Source organism: Neolamprologus brichardi, chromosome 18 (assembly GCF_056152115.1).
Source record: "Neolamprologus brichardi isolate AB-2024 chromosome 18, ASM5615211v1, whole genome shotgun sequence".
Lineage (NCBI taxonomy): Eukaryota > Metazoa > Chordata > Actinopteri > Cichliformes > Cichlidae > Neolamprologus > Neolamprologus brichardi.
In genome coordinates this window covers 22787288-22800766 of record NC_142121.1, presented here as the reverse complement: position 1 = coordinate 22800766, position 13479 = coordinate 22787288, and the positions used below count along the sequence as shown (strand labels likewise).

The 13479-nt window shown below is 38.7% G+C and overlaps 1 protein-coding gene across 2 annotated transcripts in view; it reads right to left on the bottom strand.

Moving 5' to 3' along the window:
* The window catches only part of gpc5c (glypican 5c), a 99414-nt gene extending 87317 nt beyond the window's left edge, over positions 1-12097 (bottom strand). The window contains exons 1-3 of one of the 2 annotated variants that reach the window (XM_035906158.2): positions 12016-12097; positions 10683-10910; positions 1861-2022 (exon numbers count right to left, since the gene is read on the bottom strand). In XM_035906158.2, the coding sequence (XP_035762051.2) occupies positions 1861-2022; positions 10683-10854 (334 nt within the window). In that variant the 5' untranslated portion in view covers positions 10855-10910; positions 12016-12097. Of the gene's footprint in view, positions 1-1860; positions 2023-10682; positions 11166-12015 lie in introns of those variants that run through there. The other variant, XM_006786544.3, reaches the window with a different exon arrangement.
* Positions 12098-13479: the final 1382 nt, after the last annotated feature.

The window sequence follows — 13479 nt, the reverse complement described above, 5'->3', positions numbered from 1 at the left end:
CACAGTAGGAAATTTAAGGCTGTCAAAACAAACGATGTCCAACGAAAGCACATATACACGCAGACACACTCCTCACACACCCCCATGTAACTTCCAGTGTGCACATCCTTTTGGCTAACCTTACCAATCAGCATGAGAGCTTTGAGTTCAAATAATACGAACAACAGTGTAAAAAAACACTCAGACACTGCACCCGTCGTGAGATTTGCTGCACACACCTGAATATAAGCTGAGAGCAAACAAAAAGAAAAAGGAGGAAAAGGTGATCCACAAACAATTTCCTATCATTTAGAGTTTAAATAACAGCACCAATGTTATCAGACGAATTCATATTCTTGTTACTTCAGTATATGAGGCACCGGCTACTTCACATTCCACTACAGGCTCTCAGACAGCTCAGAGACTGTCCTTAGAAGGCCTTGAAAATTAAAGCCTAGTGACATCATCATTTTCGGCACCATCCAGTTTCTATTGTTATTCCATTGTTATTTTCCATCTTGGCCTTTTCAGGATATGTTGAACACCTGATCTTCATTCACGAGGAAGGCTCAGACATGAGGTAAGGAGGGAGGAATAATAATAACCCTGAAAAGGACAAACACAGCTATTTCACTTAATTGGTTTATGAGCATGCTGTAAGAGGAGCTTATCTCTAGAAACGTTTAAACACTTATGAAAATGCTTTGTGTTAAAGCAGTGGAATTTCACATAGCTTTCATTTTAGTTCAAGAAACATTATGTGGATGGGTATACACTTTCCAGATGACATACATGAGTTAAACGTGAGCAGTAATTTCCATGGCATCGATGTGCAGGACCGTTCCCTTACCCATTATTACTCCATTATTTCATATTAGACACCAAGACCAGCAGTGTTTCTTGCTTCCTTTGTATCAAAAATCTGGCCAATGCTGCATCAAAGCAGTTTGTGGCCATATAAAACTAATTGCATGGTACTAAAATTCCTGTAGCACTAAAACATCCGAGGCATGTTTCCTACCGAGTGGCATTGTACTGGAGGAAAAACCTGGTCTGTTTTAGATTTGTTTTTTTTTATTTAAATGACACTGCAATTAGTGGAGGAGGGAGGGCAAACTTGGGAAACTGGTGCACTGCTTGATTTAGTTGTGTGTAGCACAAAGACCTTTAACTTGCAAGATAGGCTTTTGTCTACAGCAAAGATTTTTTTTATATCAAAGAGGCATCACAAACAAAAATGATATAAATAAATAAAGAACAAAAGCAAAAAGAACTATTACTTTCAAGGATTGTTACAGCCTACCTCAAAACTACTATAATTTCTTTTTCCAAGGACTGCAGTCATTGTTTTACTGTCCCAGGAGCAGGACTGGACCGTTCTGAAGCAGACCATGTTCCACAAAACACTAGAGGCTAAGGAAAAGACCTCCATAGTCTCTTTTCCCGTCTACCCTCAGTGATCCTGCTTCATATTTCTGCTGCTGCCAAACCCACAGAAGATGTGGGACCATGCCCATTTCCTCAGTTACACTTGCCTGCACGCCAGTTACCAAGGTCCTGGGAATCTGAGTGAAAACTTACAAATAAATATTCTTGCCTGGAAACAAGCAAATAAACTTAGATATTTGTTTATTTTATTGTTTAATCTGGATTCTAGTAGAGGAAATAAAGTTCAGTTACAGGTCAACAAACGCTGGGTTTTCTAGCTTGATTCTTTGCAGAAGCTAGCCCCTCTGGGCTATCAGTCCCATGCAGTGGCAGGTATGTCATACGTAGGTGAAGCATAACAACTTACCAACACGCTGAATAATTATACTATACATAAAAAACAGTTTCAGGTCAATTCAGCCCTAGCTTGACCCCCATTGTATATGAACTTACCCTGGAAGGCATCGACATGGAAAGCGATCACATGCTTAATCTCATGGGTGTAGGCCTGAATGTTATGGAGAGTTTCCCGTTTTACAGCAAACTGGTAGCTCTCCTCCATCTTCCGGGTGCAGCAGGATGGGCCTTGGTGCTTACAAAACAACAGATCTGCATCTAAGAAAGTAAAAAAGCAGGTTTAGTTTATTTGCTGTTCTCTTTTTTTGGTCAATCCAAATATAGACAAGCTATAACGTTAACAGACAGAAGAGCCAGAGGACAGGAAGTGAAAGTCATCATCCATGTTTCCAGCCATAATACTTTCCTGTTAAATATATTGTTGTCTCAGTTTGATGTGACTGAGCACATCGGTCATATCAGGATGTACACTGGTGCAATGCAAACACAAAGGTTTACACACAAGCACAAACACAAATACAAGCAACAACAGTGGGAAATCACAATACTCCAGTTCATCGGCTAATACAATAAAAAAGAACAGTTTAATTACAAACACGTAGTTTAGTTCAGCTAGAAATTTGTACAGTAGTACTCTACCAGTGTTACCTACTTCTCACCAGTGCTTTTAATACTTTATAAATACAATTACAATGTCACTGAAACGGCCCTTTCCCACATTTATTTGCACAAGTGCCCATGCTCATTTTCCATTTTCATAATGTATAAGTCTGGTATGATAACTCATTTTACTGGGGGAAGGGCTGAACAGGAGTGGCTGGAGGCAGGTGTTGTAACCAGAGCCTAAAGCATGGCCTAAGGACAGACCACAAGACCAGTGCCTCACTGTCCAAATCCCACCATGAAACACAATAGGGTTTCATTCTGAATCCCTCTTTCCCTTCTCCTCCCTCCCTCCCTCATCCCCATTTGCCTGGCATATCCTTGTGAGGCCTGGGTGTCTCTTAATTACCCAGTGAGGCTCCATTTGTTCCCATCTCAGAGCCAGATGAGTGAAGTCATAACTGGCTGTCCTGCCCCTTACAGCTCATTATCTCTATCTCTGTAGCAGTCCAGTCCTTCTGTATTGGCCCTGGCTATTATTACATGGAGCCTAATATTGAGATTCTAATCACTTTAAAAGCCCAAATCAAATCAAAATGCTCATATAAAGCTCAAATTGGGTAAACAGACCCAAATTGATCTAACATTTATTTGTTTGCAGAGGGGTAATTTAAACATACACATCCCATCTTCCAACAATGATTAACTTAAAGCTGACATCCTCCGCTGCACAAAAGTCATGAACTTTCTGAGAATGAAAAAGTTAAGAACCATCCAGCAACTACTACAGTAAACAACCTTTAAGAAGCAGAGCAAGCATGTGCTTAGAGTTAACTCGTTCTGACCTATTTAGCGTGGACAAACAGTTGAGTTATAGAACAAATGACATGCAAAAAAAAGCTCAAACCGTTAGTTTTAGAAGTGCTTCACAAACATTTGTAGCATTTGATCCTGTAATAAAACATCCAATAACAATTTTAGTGCCATTTATTACTCTGGGAAATACTTGAATTAAGCTTAATTTATGCTTATTTGACATTAAAAATACATCAAGTACTGTTTTTGCTCTATTTTTAGGCTAAGATTTCCCTATATGTGGTGCATGTCCTCTCTCCTCTTCTGTCCCTGACCCTGCTCAATTCACTGGCTGGCTCCTTCTCTCTTTTGTGTTTGCGTGTTATCTGTGATATGAAAGTAATATCCAGGGACTCATAGTGGAATTTAGCCTGGCTTCTCCGTCCACTGCGCGTAACTGTGTGGAGTAAGTGATACTCAGGAAGACTTTGACTCTTAAAGCCACCGCAGCAGACAGGACAGGCTGACTGTGTCCCAAATATACTGAGCCATTTCCTGCAATCAGCCCATGCCACTGCTTTCCTCCCCTGTCGTAGCGAACAACTCCTGAATTTGTTCTTTTTTATCTTTTAGAATATTTATTTGGTGCTTTCTGAAGGAGAAGTATGGAACCTGCGAACGCAGGCCCAAGACTCACTGAAGTCTACAATACCGGACATATTGTAGTGTATGTATCAATTTTCATCTTCTTTGTGAAAATGTTTTAACCATAATGCCTTTGTAATTGCAGTATAGCCAACATACAAATCTTTAAAACCCATCTTATTCCTGTCTTTCATTGCTGCGTGACTGGTTAACATTAAATCACTTGAATGCAACATGGGTCTTATAAGGCTGCTCAGTTACAACATGAATGAAAACTTCTGCAAAGTCAAAAAAACAAAAGGAGACATTCAGAAAAAGCAACAGTTGATAGAAACGATAGCAAATTTCCCCCATTATACTTGGCAAACTACTCAGCTCTGTCAAAGTGCTTGAGGATGTTGACTTAACAGCAGTTTCCCAATCATGCCTCAAACCTTCAGGTGGAAGGATTCATATGTTGCACAGTGTCAACACTGTTGCCTTTAAGGCATTCCCGCATAAAATCACATCTATACATAATTTTTTTGTCATTTGGCTCTACGTCGTCACAGTGCATTTTGAATCAGATAACCCAAATTGGATTGAATTCCAGGCTTTCAAATTTAAATGAAGGAGCTTAACAAACTCTAGCAAAAACTTTGTGGCATTTACAGCCGTTTTATTTTATTATTTATTTTATTGCTGGGAAATAAGTAAGTGTCCAGATTTTGTTTCTCTTTTCCTCTATGATATAAAACAGCAATTGTCTCTGCAATCTCAGCCACGGCTCGCAGCTTTACACAAGTATCGTGGTGGTCACCCTTCATTATGTAATTGTTAATTTTTTGTAACCTTGTTATGAATTTGCAATCTTTGTTCATCTTCATGATGCTGTTTCTGTCTAATTAAGTGCTACTTTTTAAATTCCTTACACAAACTTTTGCAAATCAGTGACTTTGTAAGTACAAATACATTTTTTATTAATGAAAATGAATACTTATGTACTGATGATTTTCTGTGTACCATCAAAAACACTTTGCAGGGGTGCTGGAAAAACTTCTTTCACAGCACATCATCTGCCTCCACCTCACCCTATCCCTATCATCTTCCTCTGTCAACCTCTGCATGTTTGACTTCCACGAACCTCCTACCTGGCGACTCTGGGGTTTTTTGCCTTATATACTGTATTTCCACATTTGTTTGCACATGTTTCAATAAAGCACTCTGCCTATTCCAGCTTAGCTTCCTGCCTTTTTATTAGTGCCAGCCTCTCCAAACTATACACCACTCTACTACCTCCACTCCACCCAAAAATGAATTAATTCATTGATTAACTGCATATTTAGTATATCTTGAAAATCTACAAGAACTGATAAACTCTTATTCCAACCTTTCCAGGCAATCAGAATGTTATATAAGAAACATGTGCAGAATACTGCGGTGCAGAAATACAGCAAGATTTTCTTTGTACATGGTCTACAAGTTGAAGGTATGTATTTTTTATGTGATTCTACACGCAATCCAATTGGCCATCATACTGAGCTCTGTAATTAGTGCCTAATCTACATACTGCTCATTCTGCCTGGCTGAACTTTAACACACCCCTCTAGACGTCAACTTTGATTTCTAATCCCCTTAATTGTCCTCAGATGACAAATACCTCTGGGGTAATTTACCATTAATGACATCGCTCAGGGGTCTTGATTTGTTAGCCATGATCCCTTCAGCAACATCTCAGCACCCTTCATTGAACAAGCCAAAACATCTGAGTGAAGAAACTCTACTGCTGTTCACCACTGTTCACCACTGTTCATATGCCACGCCTATGTAATACTAAAGTATCACATTTGAGTTTTCTACAGTATAATGCTTAGAAGAAGAAGATATGTTGCACTTTTCAAAAATACATGCACCAACTCTGGTACTAATTTATTCATAGGTAGCTCACATCGCCTCAGTATGGTATGGAAATGTTGTTTGGATTTGGTATGCACTAATGAGCAGGTGATTTGTGGTTTCCTGATACTGCTGTTTTTTTTCTAATATTTTTCTGAGAACAAGAATAACTTTGTTAGAAAGTGAGAAAGTAAGTAATTAATGCAGTTACCCTTCTCCTGCCTCAGGAAGTTAGTTCCCTTTGAAATCCCAAGATCCACTGAACTTTCAGGATATTTACTCTATACAGATTTGTGATGCTTTGGATAGGCCATGTTGAACCAAAACACATTTCAAAAGGGTCTCTGCCACATACCTGCATTTTTGGACTACTTTGAAACTCAAATGGAATGTTTAACTTTCCCATACCCCAATCTGGAACAGCCTACAGTGAGAGTCTAAAGAGTCTAAAACCACACTAAAGGGCAACAGACAGAGCAGAAAGAGAGATGTTAGGCTGGCAGGCAAACAGATGCAACCTGATGAAGCAGCATAATATCAGATGGGCATGCTTGTTTATTTTTCTGTTGATCATAATAAAGTAGTTGATACATACTAAATACTGATATTCAAGCTTGTTGCAGTTGCAAAAACTTTCTTGTTGCCTTATATACTATATTTCCATACATGTCCTAGGATGTTTTAATAAATCACTTTACTTATTTTCCATTTTCCTAGGAAAATATAAAGAAATGTGAGGTGGCTTGAGACTTTGCACAGTACTGTACATGGTTATATTTGAGAGGTAGATAAAATGACATCATAAAATCACATTTTCTCCCACCACATAAGTGAGCCAGGAGGGTAACGTAGACCACAATCATCTGAAACACAAGACTGGGTCAGACTGAAATCCAATAAGATGGGAAAACCTACTCAGACAGGGTAATCTCACCTTCAGTCTGGACAGCACTGGCTGGAGTATCTAAGCAAAAAGATCAAAGACCATGCAAGATTTTTGTTTTATTTTTACGATTTTACATCCTCCGTTTTAAGAAACTGGAGATTTTGGGGTTTTATGTTGTTATTTGTTTGATTTTCATTCCAACTTGGGGGAAAAAAATGGTTGAGAAACTGCCAGACAGGAAATGGACTAGTGCTCAATAAAGTCTGTATGGAGTAGGTGTGCTCCATGTGTGCACAGCTTCAGTAAGAGAAGCCAAGTTAAAAAAAGGAATCAACATAGCCAGAGCCAATCAAAGACTGTGGCGCACTTTGAGAGCTTGCCAAAGCCTTTAACACTGTAAACGGTTAAGGATGTGGCGACATGTGATAACACACTGAGTTCCCGTTCGCCTTTCTATTAACACGGCCTCACCCCTTTTGCATTAAACACACAAGACACTTTCTCTTTCTCTCTAAAACAGTTGTTAATGACTCAGTGAATTAGCGTGGCGATACAGAAATGGGAGGGAAACGTGAGTGTGGTACGCATACAATCCTGATCAAATAGCTTGCTTAAAAGGTTTTAACTGAGCTGTAAAATACTTTGATCATATCTAAATAATTTATCCAGGAACCCAATTCATCAAGTTATGTGTCTGCGAGCAGCACTTCTTGCTGTCTACTTTCCAAATGATCTATCTCCAGAAGGGTTATATCAGCATGCCGTAGTAATCACAGTATGGAGTGTTTGGCTCTCCACCACTGCACCTAAGAGGCCATAAATCAGAGGATAAGCAACTTCATGTCACTGATTATCAAGGTTCCCTTGATGATGAATCCAGCATTGAGGCAGTCACCCCTTACACTATAAATTGTAGCCAGGGGAATAAATATTGTCTAAAAAGCAAATTGTTTGGTAATGAAACATCATATTGGTGTTAATATAAATTTGAAAACATCAAAAGCTTTTAAAGTGTCCTTAATTAATTCAGCCAGTCCTTACATCTTATATTACTCACTTGGGTTTTACACAGAATTATTTCCTGCTGAAACAGGATCATTCAATTGGACGGACCTCTGGCTGCCACACTCCTGCCACTTTGTGAAAAATCAGTTCACCACACATGAAATGCAGCACTGTATCCTAAAACAAATATCAGACTGTGAAAAGCACTGAAGTCTTGCCACTTCAAATTTCAAGCGTTGCTTTTGTTGGCGTTTCATCTGAGAACTGAAGCAGAGTAGCATAATTGTGTACACATACACACATATACACCAGATCTTACACTCTGACAACCCCATCCATTGGTGAGCACTTTGAAGACAAGACTGCATCTAACCCAAAACACCCACTCAAAGAAAAAAAGAAAAGAAAAACAAGCTTTAAGCCCAAAATGCAACAGTGAAACTAAAGCAATGTTTTATTAACTTATAGTCCAGACTAAGGAGTTACAACTGCCTCATTCTGCAAAAATAAAACTGTTACAGTTAAGAAGAAAGACCATTTCATACCATCACATCGTTCTGTGTGACATCTTTTATTCTCAGGTGGCAGAATGAGATATTTATGTAGCTTCTTTGAGAAGCTAAGCGTGCAAAAGTTTATGACAGAGGTCTTGTCTCAGACTGCTGACATGCTTGGAAGGTCCTTTCGTTGTCATTAAGCGCTAACTACTGCTTGCAAAGGAATATTCCCTGTTGCTAATAGTGACACCCTACTAAACAAACATATCGAGTGGTTTGGATGCACCTCTTGGTATGTTTACCACTCAGCTATCAGTTGCACTTCTCCCAGTTACAGCATGCAGACTCTAACTGGTTGATACTTAAGCTGCCACCAACCTGCATGTGACTACTGCACTGAGCATTCTGGCCTGCAGCAATATACAGACATTGAATGCCAAATAATGATCACCTCTGGTCAAATAACATAACTGATTTTTGCAGTGACAAGATAAAAATGCCTCATGCAGCAGACATACATCAAACGTTTTAGTAATAATAACAGTACCAATAACATAACACACACAAAAAAAAGAGTAGAATAGGGTGAAAAGGACATACTGATGACTGTTAAACGTAGGAGATTGCTTTGTTGAATTAAAATATATGCATTTAGCAGCCACTTATGCAACTCTGTGTATTTCAGCATGGTCAAGACAAACTGAGCATCAGAAAGGAGAAAGAAAGGTGATTTAAGTGACTTGAACATGGCATGGCTGTTGGTGCCAGATGGGCTGGACTGAGTATTTCAGAAATTGCTGATCTACTGGGATTTTCCCACACAACCATCTCTGGGGTTTACAGAGAAAGGTCTGAAAAAGAGAAAGGATCCAGTGTGTGGCAGCTATCTGGATTAGAATGGCCCTACTGCTTCAAAATGATAGGAAGGCAATGGCAACTCAAATAACCACTGTTTACAACCAAGATAAAAAGAAGAGCATATCTGAAAGCACAGCACAGAAGCAGAAGATCACACCAGGTGCCACTCCTGCCAGCTAAGTAAAGAAAACTGAGCCTATAATTCACCCACGTCCACCAAAATTAAACAAACAGAAGTCTGTCAGAATTGGTCAAATCAAATCTGCCTTATATTAGGCTGGTGTTGGTGTAATGATGTGGGTCCAATAGTAAAATGCAACATGTCACAAAGCTGAGATCACCTCAACCTGGTTTCTGGAGCATGCCAGTGAGTTCACTGCACTCAAATGGCCTCCACAGTTACCAGATCTCAGCCCTTAGAGCGCCTTTGAGCTGTGGCACAACAGGAGATTCTCATCATGGATGGGTCACAACTGTGTGATGTTATCATATCAGCATTAAAACAATTAAAAAAAAAACCTGAGGAATGTTTCAGCAACTTGCTGAATCTGTGTTATGAATAATTAAGGAATTTTTGAAGGCAAAGTGTAACTAATATAGTGGCCAGTGACTGCATATAGTCACTGGCCACTAATTTGCTCCATCTTAAAACTGACACCATCCTTATTTAATAGTGACAAAGTATCACAGTATTACTACCAAAAAAGCAAAATTACCACAGCAGGACTAATGTCTAAACTGGTTCATAAATGTCTCCAAGAAAAGATTGAACTGATGTTTATCCTCATAAAATAACTCTTTTTGTTTTTCTATTATTTTTTTTCGGTGTGCAGGAGGAAAGCACAGACCCCAAAACCTTTAAGGCTTTTAAAATAGTTTCCAAGCACTGCTGTAGCTATGAAGAGAAATTATTCATATAAAACGCTCTAAGTTTGTGTGTGTCGATCTTTAATAATTGCAAAGAAACCTGGAGATTTCAAATCAATCACTATTTTCACTGTCCACATCATATGATACTATTTGCGTCACACTCGATCTGTTGTAGCTCACAAACCCTGTCTCAGCTGGATGGCACGTGAACCTGCAAATTTTATAATATTAGACCAATTAATATCAGACAGGACTCACACATATATGAATAGCTTAAATGTGTACATAATAGCTGAGAGATATGATTTATAAAGAAAACACAAACACAAGAATGAAAGATGACAGACATATTTGACTTCAAAAAACAGACAAACATGTTCAGACAGACTTCACTCACTTTAAGATCATGTCAGATTTGTCGGTATGTTACACTGTTTAGAACAGAAATCATCCTAGGAAAGTGGACACGCAATCCATCGTATTATTATATACACATGCTCTGGTCAAAACAATTTCAAAATTCTCCATCTAATATGACCAATATGGTAAAAACAAGACAGATGCAATATCTTCTTTCACCTCAGTGAACGTTTAACTCTTATAAGGCCATTCACAGTGATCCACATTCGCATAGTTTAAGAGCAATGTAATCGATATCAGGAGCCCATTCATTAAAGGACTTTTATTTATTTATTTTTTAAATTAAAGTCAAATCCTGGGCTGATTTAACGTGACATCATCTACACCTTTTAAGTATGGCGTTTGCTTTAGTGTTATGACTTCACTCGTTTTAAGACTAAAATGCTTCTGGAAAGCTATCAGACGCACATAGTGCGCTTTAGCCAAAGTGCTCCTCGCCGTGGGTGCCAAACCCACTCGCTCACCTGTGACAGGTGTCTCCGGTACCCGGTTCAGCGGCCCGACCTGCTGGAAAGCGGTCCTCACTTCATGACAGCTGTACGTGTCCACGTCGATCACTTTCACCGCAAACGTGAGCAGCGACAAAATCCAAAAGCATCCGACAGAGTTTACGCGTGGGCATATTCCTCGGGACATTGCCGCATCTCACACCAGGTATCCTCGTGGATAGCGTACTGTAACCTGACTGTAGACTGTGTGACAAGGTTGGGAAGAAGAAGAAAAAAAGACGGTACGTGTGTCTAATGAAGCGACGATTAGTTTAAACATCTGACAAACTTCTCCGTCTGGTTTTCACATTATTGGTGAGTGTGACCGCCTCACAGAAGAGATTCGGGGTCTTCTCCTGGACAGAGGAAGAGTGGTGTGGGCTAAACCCTGTCTGTCCCGCGCTTAACACTTTGCATTGGTCTACTGCCTGCATGCCTATTTCCAAAGCCTTGCGCACTTTCCCCTCCCTTGCATTTTACTTTAGCTAAGTGCCCTTACTGAAACTCACTTCAACACTGCTACAGCAGATCGAAGCGTCTCTATCCCTTATGACATTCTAAATCCTTAATAGTAAAATATTTAAGATGCCACTTGCTATCAGTGCTCTAGCACACTAGACTTAGGGTAATATTTAGGCTAAATGGACCTCTCACCAGCATAATATGATCTCTTTAAGACACACAGAAAATTAAATGAGTATTGAACGTGGGCTTAAAGATGACCAGACATTCTGTTCAATTTGAAAGTATCACAACTGGCTCCCTGTAGATTCTACCTGCATTAAGGAGCGCTGGGATAGAGCTTTACTTGTTTAATTTACACTGGCGCCATCTTCTGGCGAAAATGTTTAGTAGATGTGGTGGTGTTCCAAAAAAAACTGCTACAAAAGATGTCGATTATTAATAAATGGCAAATTAAAATTAGATGGAATGAAAACAATGCAATATGAAGTGTTGGCTTGTTAGAGCTACTTTTTTATTGTATATATTTTAACATGCGACTGTGTGGGGACAGAGTGTATTGGTTTACACATCTGCCTAAAAGACAAAAGCTCCCCAATTTAAACCTGGCAGGAGACACATCGGATTAGGGTTGTGTAAAAATGTGTAAAAATGTAAAAAAATTCATACAACTGCTGTAGTGAGCAATTGTGAAGAAGGGTAAAGCTGAAAGGAGTTCATTTTAATCTGAAAACTTTTCTGTAATAATTACATCTGCTAATATTTTTGTGGCACAAATGATTGAAAAGCAAATCTTCTTAGGGAGTTGAATCCCTTGTTTTCTTGTCCAAATAGGGGATGTACTTACTTTTTCCGATGACTGCATATAGTCACAGTGTAAATGTCACCCAATGAAACCATCTTCAAAGGTTGATGTAAGAAAACCAAATGGCTTGCAGCGCAGGGGGTGATGACTATGACACCTCAGAAACAGTTCAATGGGAGCACCTGTAAAGGATTTGGTCACTACGGTTACTGAGCATCAATAACAGCTCACTCACAAAAAAAAAAATCCCAATGGTATATTAAAAAATGCTTTAACAAGTGCACATCAACAGAATATCAGCTCTTTAAATGATAACAGGTTTTAGGTCAATACCTAAAATTATATTTGTGACTTTATACTTTACTTTTTTTTGTAAGATCTGACCACACCATGTCAGCATAGATAATGTTGTATATAAACAGAGAATTCCCTTGTTTTTTTCCCTCAGTTTATTGATGTTTTTAGTTACACTTTTTCATTTCCAGCACCTTGATGAATCTACGCCATGAATAATTAAGCCAGCTCTAAATGCAAAAAGGGATCCAACCTGGTTCCAGCAAGGGGTACCTAATAGACTGATCGGTAATTGTATTTATTTATCATTTTATTGTTATCTGAATGTTGGCCTGAATAAAGGTACGATTCTAAGTTCAACAATAAGATTGCACTTCAGTCCAATTCACTTATTCTGAACTAAACAACTGTGTAGGGGAGTTATATGAACCCTAGTAATGAGAAGATTCAGACTATATAGCATATGGTCCTGGTACCATACCCTTCCTGTCTAGTTTATAGATACTAACGGCACTGGCTCATTGCTATGTAAAGTAGAGCAAAAGACTGCTTGGCAATTAGGTATACTGTTAGGGAAATACTGGAGGATTATTGATTCAGAGGTCATGCTCTGCCCCCAGTAGCATTGTAGAGTCTAGTAACACAAATACACATTACTAGAATGCCCTACCTTCCTACATAAATACATTTTTTAAACTGGAAGCTGTAGCTGTTTGTCTTGGCCATACTCTCCAGCTCAAAGTTATTTGCTTCAAGTCTCAATATGGATTATGTACATGCTCAATAAACATACTAACAATACTACTATTACAAGTAATAATAGCAGTAATAATATTAACATCAGATCCATGTCTACAAGTAAATAATCTGTCACTAAGAAATTGCTTGAAGTGAAATGCAGTTGCTGGTATGAAAAACATCACATTTTACAAACAAGTTTGGAAGTTTTGGGTCTGTCTTTGTTCTCAGATGTATGAGTATTGCTCAAAGTAACCTGGAGTAATTTGAGACAACTACTGGAGATAACATTAAAATTCCGCATTCTGAAATTCTTTAGTGGAGGTAATGGCATATTCATATTTTCTTAATTGTGCAAAAGTATGTTCACAAGAAGATGAATTATGAAGTTTCTCACCAGGTAGTTATATACTCCTGCGCCCCTTATGTATAATTTACTAAGCTTGTGAAAGTTTAACACAGACAAGAAAAAAA